Source organism: Phoenix dactylifera, unplaced genomic scaffold (genome assembly GCF_009389715.1).
Source record: "Phoenix dactylifera cultivar Barhee BC4 unplaced genomic scaffold, palm_55x_up_171113_PBpolish2nd_filt_p 000226F, whole genome shotgun sequence".
Lineage (NCBI taxonomy): Eukaryota > Viridiplantae > Streptophyta > Magnoliopsida > Arecales > Arecaceae > Phoenix > Phoenix dactylifera.
In genome coordinates, this window is record NW_024067732.1 from 645830 (window position 1) to 660165 (window position 14336).

Here is a 14336-nt window from a genome sequence, read left to right on the forward strand (position 1 = left end):
TGTGGAGTAGGTCTGCCTCGAGGGAGACTCATCTGTGGTCATCGACTGGCTCCGAAGGACGGATCAGTTTGGGATGTCATTCTCTCATTCGGGAGACCTGTAGGATGGCGCGGTTGATGGATGATGTTCAGATAGGACACGTGTTCAGGAAGGCGAATGGGCTGCAGACTGGGTCGCCTTCTTTGTTGCTCCGGCACTTCGGAATTTTCTTTGGACGTCTGTATCAGACGATCATTTCCTTTGCACCTTTTACTTTTCCGCAATTTAGCAGTTGTACTCATATTAGAGTTATATGAAATGAGTAGCCTTTTTAAAAAAAAAACAAACAAATGAACCTACTACGTGGCACTCGCAAAACGTAATTCTGCCACGACAGCGAAGCATTTGACTTTAAGATGTCTAAAAACTGAATTCAAAACGTAATTCTGCCACGACAGCGAAGCATTTGACTTTAAGATGTCCCCGGACTACCCAACAGCGAACCATTTTTATGGACCCCTTATCTTTCTCTCGAAGCTCCTCTTTCGCTGCTTCGGCCTCTTGTTTTATTTTTAGAATTTAAAATTAGATTTTAAACTAAAATATCTAATACATCTTTTTTCCAAAAAAATCCCAGCCTCTCTTCGGCCATCAGCCGGATGGCCGGCTTCCACAGACTGCTCCGCGCGAGGCTCGCGTCTGCTGCCGGGCTCCGGGAAACCGCCCGGAAGGACGCCGCTCGTGTCCCTGGCGGTGACCAGACCGCGTGGGTCCGTACTCTGAGGACCGCGGGGTGGGGGGCGTCGGCGTGCTCGACCTCGTTCCCAGCGTGGGGAGGGTGGGGTGGCCGCGGCGGGAGGGCAACGCTTCGCTCCTCTCCTTTGGGGAGGATCCCCCGGGGTACGCCGCGGCGAGAGGGCTGGCGGCGACCCGTCGCAGCCATCTCAGCCATGCTTCCCTTTGTCGTCGCGGCCACTGCCGTCGCCGCTCTGGCGAACCCGTCGACCTTCTCCTGGTGCCTTGCTTCTTCTTTCCGAGCTTTTTTCTGGTTTTAATTGAGTTATTTTGACAGTATTTTTTTGGGGGTTTTAATGTTTTAAGTGGAGTATACGAGGAATTGTGGGTCGATGAAGTGAGGATTTCAAAGAAGTTAGTAGCTTGGAATTGCATGGAGTTTGAGTTTTTGTATGATGAAATTGAAGTCTAGAGGACTTTGGCTGTGTTCTAGAATTGGTGTTGATGAAGATTGAAGGGGAGGTAGAATTTAAAGTGGAATGGGGAGGAGATGAGGAAATTGGTTTACTCAAGCGAGAAGGGGTACAAAAGCTGATAATTTGGAGTTTTGTGCATGGTATGAACATTTGTGTGGCGGAATTGAAGTTCAAAGAACTTTTGGATTGTGAAGTAGAGAACGAGGGAACATGTGTATATGGGAAATACTTAGAATTTCGGGTCATCAATTAAAGATTGAAGAAAAGAGTTTGTAGCTTGGTCTTGTATGCATACTTGTGATCTAGAGGCTGAATTGGCTTTTGTCTCTCTTGGGAGTAGATTGGAAATTAGTATCATTAAAGCAAATATTCAGGGAAATTTAGTAATATAAAGTTTGATGAATTGCTTGTTTTTTTTTTATTATTATGTAATCAAAGAAAGAAAGAGTTGCAGGTCATGATGCAAAATCTGAGAGCTATCGTTGTAGTGACTCCAGGTCACAAAGGGTGAAGATTGAACGGAAGTTATTTGAAGTTTTATGGACTGATGGAGCGTTTCTGAGATAACATTGATGTAAATACGGTGTGGGTTCTGAAGCCTGAATTCAATAGAGAATTTTTTGGAGTTGTATGGACTTTTCTTTTGTTTGTGCGATGAATGGGAAATCAAAAGACTGGCTCAGGCTGCATATGTTTTCATATGATGAAATTTAATTAAGGAAGCTACCAGCCATGCAGGAAACATTTCTAATGTAAACCTGCAGGAGTAATATTGTGGGTTGTGCAGTGGAGAGTTTCTGAACTTAGTGTGGTGAAGCTTCATGCAGTGATTAAATGTTTTGCAGTGAAAATTGAAACAAAGAAGTTGCATTGTGGGTCATGAAGTAAAAAAAAAAGATATTCCTATATTTCACATGCATGGAGTTAATTTGAACTGTGATGAATTTTAAGTAATGGAATTATCATTCTGGAAGTAAAGATTAGGAGATTTTAAGTGCATAACTTTCCACTTATTACTGGTTTGGTTTATTATGGCATTTGTTTCTTTAATAAAAAGGACTATAGGTTATGAAATAAATGTAAAAAGAATCTTATTGCTGCAAAGTTTCATATACAGCTTTTTTTTTTTATTTCTATGATGATCTTAGAGTAATGGAAGTATATGAGGTGTTAAGTGCAACCTAAAGAAAGCTCTGTTTTTCAAACTAACTGATGGCATGTTTTTACAATAGAAATAAATATATATATTTGTGGGTCATAAGCTAAAAATACAATCACACCCAAGGTTCGCGCGGTACCGATCGTACCGACGTACCGGTCAGCTCCGGTATCGGTACGGTACCGTTGCCGAACCGATACCGTACTGATAGGGTACATTTAGCGACCCATCGTCGTTTTTTTTTTTTTGGAGTTTTTTGGATGTTTTTATGTTTAGGTTTAAGGTTAAAACTAGATGATGCAACTTATTACTTCCAAATGATTCAAATAATGAGATGAAGAACATAAAAAAATTTCAAATTAAGATACAATCAATTACATACGTTTAAATCACTCTCGAATATCTAAAATCGGGTCGAATGGCGATGCTTCTCGTCAATATCTGGATCATCAGCATAATACGGATGGTCGGTGGGCACTCCGAGCATGCAGATATCTCACGAGAATTACCGGCTAAGTGCTGCTTTAATCTGGTTACTCCTCCTCCTTTGAAGCACTTGTGGCAATAATTGCACTGAAACTGGTGACGTTCACCGAGCATCTTCCCATGCTCCCAGCCAATATTACGCTCTTGGGGTTGCCCTCTCCTTGATGGCTCCATTCCTACGACCACATTAATTTTTTTCAATTTTTATTTTTTTGTAATTAAAAATTAATTTTTAAATTTATTAATTAAATTATAAATTATATAAATTCTGTAAAAAAAATAGTTAATGTCATTGAATCATTGAATCATTTCCTAATTTTTGGCAATTAAATTAAATTATATATCAACAACATATAAAAATTTCAAAACGAAATGGAATCATTGAATCATTTCCTAATTTTTGGCAATTTTTGACTTAATTTTTTTAAGCAATTTAAATGAAATATTAAAAAAACAATGTAGGGGAATTTTACCTTATTTTGTTTTTGCTGGATTTTTCTTCAAGAAAAACGACGCTCTCCGACCTTTCTAATTTTTTTTCATGCCTTTGTCTTTTCCCTTCTCTTCTTTTCCTCCTCCTTTCTCTTTGCCTTTCCTTCACTTAAGCTGATGCACTTGTGGCTTCAGCCTTCAGCATTCGGTTGGCTTTTATAGCCAACCGTTGGGTCACTGTGGCCTTTGAAAAGTGCCACTGTGAGCCACAGCGCGGCACTTTCGAAGTGCCGCGCGAAGTGGCACTTTCGGTCGCATTGCCGCACAAAGCGGCAATTTAAACCTCCCGCTTTCAAAGTGCCGCATAAAACGGCACTTTGAAAGCTCAAAGTGCCGCACAAAACGGCACTTTGAAAGTGCCACTGTGGCACTTTCAAAGTGCCTGAAAGTGCCACTGTGGCACTTTCAAAGTGCCTCTGCCAGAGGCACTTTCAAAGTGCCTCTGCCAGAGGCACTTTGAACCAGCGCTGTGGCACTATCATAGTGCCACAGCGCTGGCACCTCATTGCCAGCACCGAACCGGTACGAACCGGCTCGGTTCGCACCGGTTCGATCATGGCTCGGTTCGCACCGGTTCGAGCATGTACCGGTGCGAACCGCCTCGGTTCGCACCGGTATGGTGCTCGAAACCATCGGTTCCGACCCATATTGGGTCGGAACCGATTTACACACTGGAACCGGACCGGTTCCAGTCGGTACCGGTCCGGTTTGGGCTGAACCGACCGGTACCGGTCGGTTCAGCAGACCCTGATCACACCTCTATTTAGAAATGTGCAAAGTAATTTTGTATTTTTGTTTTGGATCTTCAGTAAAACTGTTATGATACATAAGTGAATAAATTATGGTTCTCAAGCAACACTGTGCTTTACAATTATTCAAATATGTGGCTAGGAATTCAAATGTTTTCTTTCTGACTTTTGCTAGGGTTTCAAAAGAATATTATGCTCCTTCCCTTGGAGGGATCATGCTATCAATTGGCATCAGGCTATCCTTTGATGATTTTGCCCTTGCCTTTCGAAGGTTCTTGTCTCTTCCCTTTCTTTGTTACAGACCACCCATTGATCCGAGCTTTTAAATTCCTGTTCTAATATGGCTTATCTGCTGCAGACCTTTACCACTATCTGTTGGATATATTGCACAATATGTGCTTAAGCCACTATTGGGCCTGTTGATTGCAAGGTTATTTAGAATGCCTTCAATGTTCTTCGCTGGTTTTCTTCTTACTTCTTGTGTTGCGGGTGCACAGCTCTCAAGTTATGCTAGTTTCTTGAGCAAAGGAGATGTTGCTTTGAGTATTCTACTAACCAGCTCAACGACAATCTCTTCAGTTCTTGTCACACCTCTACTTACTGGTCTTCTGATTGGCTCAGTGGTCCCTGTCGATGGAGTAGCAATGTCCAAGTCTATTTTGCAGGTGAAGTGATGAAATTGTAAAACATGAGGATAGATTTAATCATTGTGTTTTACCATGTAAGGAGTTGAACTTACAAACCATATGAGATAGTTAGGTTGTGTATTGTTGTTTTCAAAAGAAATTTTTTCAGCATTTCAAAAAGATGAACTTTTAAGAAAGCAATATTGGACCTTTTTGCTCATACTTGAAATCAAACTAAAATTTTTCTTTTGTAATTGTAATTGGCAGATCAGTGAACAAAAAAGGAACTTAGCTAACTTTATAATACATATTTATTTCATTCCCTGATAATTGATGTATATAGTGTTCAAAATGATAACTGAATGGAACAAATTTGACTCACTAGACAAATACTATCAATTTGTTCTATCTTAAAGTCAAAACCATCTTTCATCATTTGCCTTTTCACCTTAGCTGAGTTAATAAGTATTTGGAGTGTTCAAGGAATGAGCAATGGATTGTGGATGCGTCCAACATGAATGGAGGTTCTGGCGAATCTGGATGGAAAAGGACAACATGAATGAGCTTGGAGTGTTAGGTTGATTGGACATGATAGACAGAATTGAAGAACTTATATGTTGCTTAATGTTGTAGGGCGTCTGAAGATATTATAAGACTATCATTCAGCCCAGAAGGTTGGAAGAGAGATATGAAGTAGTTTCTCTGTCCTGGAATTTCATTTTGTGCTTCTGTTGGACAAAAGTGAGTTCAGGAAGAACTAGAGAAAAATATAAAGCTTATGTTTTGTCTAAATAGTATAAAATCCTGTGTACCTAAGTGCAATTCCCATCAGAATCCCCAAAAGCAGACAATTAAAAGAAAAAAAATCTTATCTTTGTTATTAATTTAAAATCAGTTAAAATCATGGTATATATGGCATTGTGTTGTGAATAAATGCACCCTTAGAAAGCATCTTCATTTATTTGAAATGGTTGTCCCTTTCAGAAGGTCAACTGATCCTGTCAGTTTTCAACTTTATCCATTGATACGGTTTCAATTAGTTGATGTGTTTATTCTTTATACTTTACCATTTATGCCTCCATCATGTAGTAATGCCTTTTTTCTATTCTCCACATTGGATTGAAGGTATATTGGTGCATTTGGAACAAGGAATGCGGAACCGTTCCGAACAGGACGGTAAGAGTTTCGAGCCGTACCGGTACGGTTCCAGCATAGAAAATGGTTCACCGCTGGAGACGGAGAAGAAGAGAAAAAAGAGCGAGCAGGGGAGGGAGGGAGAAGAAGCAGCGGCGGACACCGGCGGAGGCTGCGGGGGCGGCAGAAGCCGAGGCGGCCGCGTTTCCTGTTTCAAAAGTTTATGTCTCCCTCCCTCTCCTGCTCGCTCTCTCTTTCTCCTCTCCTTCTCCGGCTCTGGCAGGTTTCCTCTCTCGGTACATGCCCGGCACGGTCTATACCGATTTATGCTGCCAAGCAACTGGTATGGTGCCTGGTACTGGCACAGTAGACCTCGATTTGGAATCTCTAAAACCAATGAACTTGTCTTACTCTTGAGGCATAAACTTTTCCTCTTATTGCATAATTAATCATATCTTTGATCAATTGTGTTCAATAATCCATTTTTTCTCTCTCTTTCTTTGGTTTATTTGATGTTCCCTTTGGTGGTCTTGCTTCTTGTCTTACTGTATTTTGCATGTATTAATTATCTGAGAGATAATGCACAAATAAAAGCTTCTGGCATTGAATTTTAACCTGCATGAAAATGTTGAATTGTAGATCTGTTGTCATCCATTTGATAACCTCTTAAGACCATATATTTTCATTATTAGTCTTGATATATTGCCTTCCTGTTGGATTAATGAATTTAAACTTCGTTAGGTGGTGCTTCTTCCTGTAGCATTGGTCTTTTCTCAACACTTACGCAAAAGCTGTGGTGAATGTTGTACAACCAATAATGCCCTTTGTTGCTATGATCTGTACGTCACTGTGTATTGGAAGCCCTCTTGCTATTAACCAGAACCAGATACTATCCTCAGGGGGTCTCCTGTTGCTTTTTCCCATATTAACATTTCATCTTGTTGCCTTCATATTGGGCTACTGGTTTCCCAAATTGCCACTTCTGAGGTAATTCAGAAATATTCAGATATTATGACTCTTTACTTTTTTGCTTTTCATGTTTCTGCACAATAACTCCATATTACTGCTTCTAGCCTTCCCTTCTCACTGTCTCATTGTTTTCCAAGATAACTCTAATTTGACTTTTTATTAAATTAGTTAGAATTTTGGCATGGTTTAATCCACATAAATATGGTCTTCAGTATCTTTCCACAGAGACCTGGTATTTCCTAACATACAAAATTTCAAATGGTTAAGTTTTCCTTCCTAATACTTATATATCTAAACTGAGAACATGCACAAAGCAAGTTAAGTATAGAGATTTCTTTTTCTGTTTCAGCAACCATCATTAAAATTAGGAGTTCCAAATTCCCCAATATGTTTTTCTTTTAATAACTAGCTTATACTTTTTGTCCACAGTTTTTTTCCCTCTTGTTTAGAAAATCTATTGCAATTTGGTTCATTGTTTTCCATTGTTCTCCAGAAGCCACAGGCAATTCCAAATTGTATTTAGAATTCAAAGATGGTCTTGCTTGGATTGTTGCATGATCCATGCTTGGCAAACCACTGTTCTCTGTCATGTCCTCAATTAGATTGATTTTTTTTTTCTCGTCCGTTCACAAGGCAAATTATTTCTCAGAAAGTAGTTAAAAGCATTCTTATGGAGTTAAGATTGGAGGAGAAGGGATTATCATGTTGTAGTGTTAATCAAGACTGGTACTTAAAAAATAACAACCTTCTTCACAATGCTCTGAACTGCAACCAACAAGAAGTTGATCATACTTTTGGTACCTCTCATTCTTCTTTGCTTGAATTCTCTCTGGACTTGCTTATTAGATTCATTTGACATATCATAGTACGATGGAACCTTTAGTTGACAAATTGAAAAAAAAAATGATTAATATTTTTGGTGGTTGTCTCATTTTGGGGCGGTTTGTAGCGAGACAACTGCTGGTACATTTAATTGTTGTAATCTTAGCGGGTTCATGTACCTTTTGGAACTTCATTAGTTCATGCAGATTTACCAATTTTTATCTTCATACTGCCAAGCTAACTACCGGTGTGTTCATGCATTGAGCTTTTCTTCAATGGTCAGTATGTTTGGTTCAACTGTCACCAAGCTAATCTTTTCAGTGTTTTCCCAGGCAAGAGGAGCCAGTTTGTAGGACAATTTCACTTTGCACGGGGATGCAGAGCTCTACCCTAGCTGGGCTTCTAGCTACACAGTTTCTGGGAAGCAGCCAAGCAGTTCCTGCAGCACTATCGGTTGTTGTGATGGCCATTATGGGTTTATGTCTTGCATCCTTCTGGGGTAATGGATCACGGATCAGAGACATTGGCCTAGCCCAACCGGGCTTTAGATAAAATAGAGATTTATATTAAATTATTTGTAAGTAGGGCTACAAACAGGTTGGATCGGAGTTACCAAAAAAAAGAATAGGTTGGGTCAGACCGAGGCATGCTTGACCCTAAACCGACCCGTGTCAAGTTCAGGTTTGGATGTTGGACTTTGATCCAACCCAATAGATGATTGGGTCAGATCAGGTCCAAAAAAATAAAATATATAGACCTACTGGGTCATTCAGGCCGGGTAGGTGTCATGAATGATATCGTCTGAAGGTTTGGGTCTATATTTATTTACTAACAGGAATTCATCATGCTGGCCTTGCACTCATAAGGTTCCACAACATAACATGGCAATTATTTTAAATAATTGTGACTAGTTATTGAAAGAAGGGGCCAGCGGCAGAATGAGAACTCAAGAAGTCATCCCTCGAATCTTGGGCCAGTGCTTCTGGTACCATTTGAATGGTCAGTAACATCGCAAAATTTTCTGAGATGATGATTGGAGAGAGAAACTAAAGAAGGGATTGATAGCATATGTATAAACTGATGCACCATATGTATAAAAAGAATGTCGGAGGACAACATAATAGAATGCAAGTTCCAATATGCACACTAACAGTTTAATGAAATAATTATAAGATCAGAAAGCAAATTCTTATTCTAATACACAACAAATAAGCAACTATCGAAGTAAATGTAACTCCCCATAATCAAAATCCAGGAAAAATCATATGTTGCAAGCTTGCAACCAAATGTAGCTAAAGATTCAGAAACTTCATAAAAAGAAAAAAAAATTATATTGAGAATAAACATCTAGAATTTTTCCATATTTTATGCATACTAAACTAGTACAACTAAATAAAGTAATGAAGTCATATGCATATCTTGCCAGCAATATGTCAAATATTTACCAACAATTCAGAGAAGAAGGAACATACGATTAGAATTAAGATCACATGGAGCAATACCTGAATTATAGAGAAGAGAACAGAGAGGAGGTAGCTATTCTGATAGTAATAATTTATGACATATAACAATGCAGAGAAAATCTGATAGCAATGCTTGATAGACCATTTATTAACATCTGAGATACCAGTGACCATGCTATAGTAGGTGGTCAGGAAAAATGTAACTTTATCCAATGTTTGCATTCATGTCATCCTCCCATGTTTTTTTACTTTTAGGCCATTTACAGTCACAAGATAAATCTCAGTAATAGCAAAACTGATCGGAGTTTAATTTTCAAATAGAACTGGTCAGGAAAAATGTAACTTTATCCAATGTTTGCATTCATGTCATCCTCCCATGTTTTTTACTTTTAGGCCATTTACAGTCACAAGATAAATCTCAGTAATAGCAAAACTGATCAGAGTTTAATTTTCAAATAGAACTACAAATTAACTTTCTTGATCTCAAAGTGATCATCCACTTTAGTGCTTTAACCTTCTGTGCGTCTAGCGGATGGAGGAAAGCATGGAGACAGAGCACCAGCCCTCAATTACTCTTTAGCTCTTGCCCGGAAAACATTAGATTTCTGAACTAGTGACATTCAACCGCAAAATTTATGAAACAAGAGGACAACTATGATTGACAATATTCAGTGAGAAGGGAGTAGATTGATGGGACATCCTTCGTATGACTTGCTGGAAAGAAAAGTAAAAAAGAAATCAGAAGCAGCTTAGTTGTTCTCATGGAAGTTGAAGAGACCACTTGCATGTATCAGATATAAGTCCTGGGGTATGTTGAGAGAAGGCTTCACACCTGGAGTAACATTACAAAGATGCAGATTAGATTTACATAAAACAAAACATCAAGAATATTTCAAAGAAATTACCCATCAATATGCTTCAAAGAGTAAGTGAAATTGACACATGTAGAGAATGCGCTTCACAGCTCACCTGACTTGTAGCATATAACAAAAGTAAATTTTGACATTCTGAAATTTTAACTATAAATTTTGACATTCTGAATTTTTAACTATCTCAAGATGAATTTTTTACTCCATGAGTGGTAACTTATAGCATGTAATATGAAAAATAAAGTAATAGAAGGGAATCTATAGGAATTGTTAAATCATAAGACTATTTTCAATATGCATACCGCGATCTAGATATTGAAACCAATCAAATTAAAGAAAATAGTACCATTTCAAAATTTAAAACAACCTTCAACAAAAGTTAAAGTATTTCAGTCCCTAAATAAACTTTACAGTCTACACTCTACATATCTAGAAGAAGAAAATATCCAAGTATCTCCTTAAATTAGCAAAGTAGCACCACAACCCAATCAGGTCCTCAAAAGAAAATAGCTGTGAAAAAAAATGCTAATTAACTCAAATGGGTAGTTAACTATAAATAAAAATTGTATAGCCGTTAACACATAAACATAACAATGAAGATGATTGTCACCGGCATAAGTTAATCATCAAAAATTGTTACAGATAGTTGTTTCGTAATCCTGAACATTGTATTTTGTATGAGAAAATAAGGCTTGTACATACAAGAAACTACATAATTAAAAGTTGTAAAGTTTTGATGCAATTATATGAGCTAAAGTCTATGGATGTTTTAGAAACTGAACTTGAGGCAAAATATCTCGAAGCCAATCTTTTGAGCATATCAGTGCCTCAACTATGTTCATGGATAAGATACTACGAAAATCATCCAAAATGCTACTAGCAGTGCCTAATACTGACTCGGAAGCAATGATGAAGATAGGAATTGCCAAGATATCATGAACCGTCCTAGATAGTATTGGATATTTTGTTTCATAAAATCTCTAGTAGCCTAGAATGCCAAATTTTGATCCCCAAGTGGATGAACCTACTTAAAAAAATGCATCACATCTTTATTAGAAGTACTCAATTTATTTTAATAAAGACTTCTATAAATTTAAAGATCATGAAATAACTTCTTTTCCAAATAGTTATTTAATTCTGACTTGGATGGAAGAGCAACTTCAACTTCTTAAATAAATTCTTCATAATCTTGTATAAAAAGACTTTCATGCCTCTAACTTAAGATGTAAACACCATCTCCTCAACTTGAACTTGATAACCATGTATACCATATACAATTGCATAATCATCACCAAGATTTTGAAGGACATCATGTACTTTCTTGATTTCAATAGATGCATGATCATCATTACCATTTTCTTTTGGAAATAACATTTAATTAGTTTCATCTTATATCTTGGATCAAGAATAACACCTAAAGCAAGAATGTGAGAGCATTTTTTGCAAAGACCATCATCAATACAACTGCAATTGATCTGATTAGAGAAAAGGAGGAATACCTCAATATACTTAACTCGAATCTCTCTCAAAAAAAAAGAAAAGATGGAAAAATTGGTAAAGTAAGGTATACATCCTATTTTTTATTGATGATCCATTGATGAATAATAAACTAAAATACATAGTCTCTGTTTATTATAGGGAGGTTCTCCCTTGCACAATTAGGATAAAATTCTTCTCCTAATTCAAACGAGACTAGCTTTCCAAAATAGATATGTTTAGTGGAAAATAAATATAAAAAAGATAAAATTCTACATGAGGTAGATCTAGATTTTTTTATTAATTTTTTATTTTGTTACTTCCCCTAAATCTTCCTGGATTGGAAGATATGTCTTGTCAAATTCTTACCTGAAAAAAATCGATTTGATCGGCTTATTTGGAGCCCAAATGATGGAATTTGTGCTTGATCGCTAGCTGAGCAGCCTCTTTTAGAGGAGGTGTCATATCGTAGATCTCCAAAAAAAATTCAATTTTAAAAAAACATTGCAATCAGGCATTGGTGGTAACATGAAACCTTTTAATATAGGGGTCTACACTACTTATAGGGTCCCAATGGCTTTACCACGTACTTCAATCCCATGCTAATGATCTAACTTTTCTTCTATTTATTTTATTTTTATTTTTAGTAGTGAAAATTTTAAAACTTATTTTTGAAATTAACTACATATTATTTTTTAAAAGGTTCTGTGATCCCATAGATGACTTACTTTACTTGGAAACCACCACCTCCTAATTTCCTTAAAGTCAACTTTGATAGCAACGTTCAGAATTGTAGAGATTCAAATGGATTAAGTTTTTTCATTAGAAATACGAGTGGTACATTGATTGCAATAGGTGGCATATTGATGCATCTTAGATTCTTTGATACTATTGTTCCTGTGGCGGAATTGCATGCTGCATGAGAAAGCTTGTCATATGCTACAAAAATTCTGAAGACTTCTCACATCATACTTGAGGTAGACTCTATGATGGTTATTAGGTGGCTATCTAACTCACCATCTTTAGAGACTATTGCCCATCCTTTGAGACAAAATTATTGGAGAATGGGGACAACTCTATAGTCTTACGAAGTGACATATGCCTATAAAGATGCTAAAAGTGCTACTGACCGAAGGACATGTGTACCCAATCACACTAGAACTACTTTATTAATGGCTATGACAGATATTCTTTTCGAACTGTTGGTTTTTTATTTCCAATTCCATTGATGTATTTATTATAGACTGGTTCAATAAATATGATTTACCAAAAAACAATTTGCCATATATTGTTATAATACACCTAAAATGATTAAGGGACAACGGGGTGGCGGTTAGGGCTATCATAGTAAATGGAGCAATGAAAGAAGAGGATGTGCTCCATCACATGGTGGGAGTTGATGGAATGTGGTTTTGTGGAGCATTATTACTTTTTGTTATGCAAGAATTAGAACCCTGTTTCATGCATCTGGGCTAGGAGATATGATGATGGACTCTGTTGGTCCCTGATTCGGTTTCAATGGCGAAAGTCCTTCAAGTTTGTGTTATTTTCCCGCATTTGGTTAGGAGATGCTTGTAGGACTCACCTCCTTGCAAGCGATTGATTGTATTGTGTCTATGTAATTCTCTAATTGCACTGCATACAAAATACAGAAGATTGGAGACTTGGGTTTGATCCTTTTGAAGGGACCGACGGCAAGAATGCCTATAAACATGGTTAAGGTTTCCACACAGATGATCAATGAGTGAATTTTACCGAGTCCTGTTATATTTATAAAGTTTCTTGGTGGTTCACAATCTTAAAAGAAAGAAAGCAATTCAAGTCGATGGCATACGATCGCAGTATTGTATCTCATTGCTCTTCCATAGTGATTCTCTTTGGTAATACCGGTCAGTTAGATGAAGCAGAAAATTTCATATGAGGAAAGTGGATATGAATTGAACCATGCCCACCCGTCAGGCTAGTAGAGCATATAGACTTCATTATCATGCAGAGCATGAGAAGGAACCTGATAATGCTAGAAAATATATCACCGATGAAATGAACTCAGCAGCTACTCCATATAGAGTTCGCTGGTTCAATTCGTAATAAAAGAATAAATATTTATACCCAACAAAAGAGACACGAGCCCAAAAGGCTAAAGCTTACAGAGAATAGGCTAATAATGTATTCAGACTTAATACTCTCTCAGGTGCAGTGGGCAAGCAAAGTAAAGCTGATCATGGACCGAGATTAGGCACAGAAAATATCAAATTTTACATAGGTCCAGCCAAAGCCTGATTAAAAATGAATAAAGTTTAGATTCGAGGCATGGATTAGCTCTAAAGCGAAGAGACACTAATGATTTAAATGAGTCAAGATAACAAATAATGCTTACTGTTGGGGGTTGAGGGGGGTCATACCCTTTAGTCCCATATTGCTTGAGTAGTGAAAAGAATTGTGCTTATAAGGATCTTTATCCCCTTTTTCCTCGCAAAGGGCCTTTTGGACAAAGCCGTAAGAGGGGCTTGAAACTATCCCAAAGCGAACAATACTTTGTGCAGGGACACAATTCCTTTTTCTGCTCTAACAGATAAGGCGCTCCGAAGGTGCGTGGACCTTCTCACCATGATCCCGCACGAATCCTTCCCACTAGGGGAGCTAGCTTTGGGGGTGGAGGGGGTCATACCCTTTAGTCCTATACTGCTTGAGTAGTGGAAAGGATTGTACTTATAAGGGTCTCCATCCCTTTTCCCTCGTGAGATGCCTTTTGGACAAAGCCGTGAATGGGGTTTGAAACCATCCCAAAGCGGACAATACGTTGCACAGGAACATAACCCTTTTTCTGCTCTAACACTTACAATGAGTCAAGATAATAATAGGGTTGGTTAAATAAATCAATTACATGGAGGAGTTTCAAAC

General features: G+C 37.8%; 1 protein-coding gene across 1 annotated transcript; it reads left to right on the forward strand.

Moving 5' to 3' along the window:
* The first annotated feature begins 516 nt into the window (after positions 1-516).
* On the forward strand, positions 517-8455 carry LOC103697436 (probable sodium/metabolite cotransporter BASS3, chloroplastic). Its single transcript, XM_008779288.4, is given in 6 exon segments — positions 517-994; positions 4252-4347; positions 4435-4741; positions 6578-6600; positions 6602-6823; positions 7960-8455. Coding segments are annotated over 6 exon segments (1224 nt in total). The 5' UTR covers positions 517-638; the 3' UTR covers positions 8180-8455.
* Positions 8456-14336: the final 5881 nt, after the last annotated feature.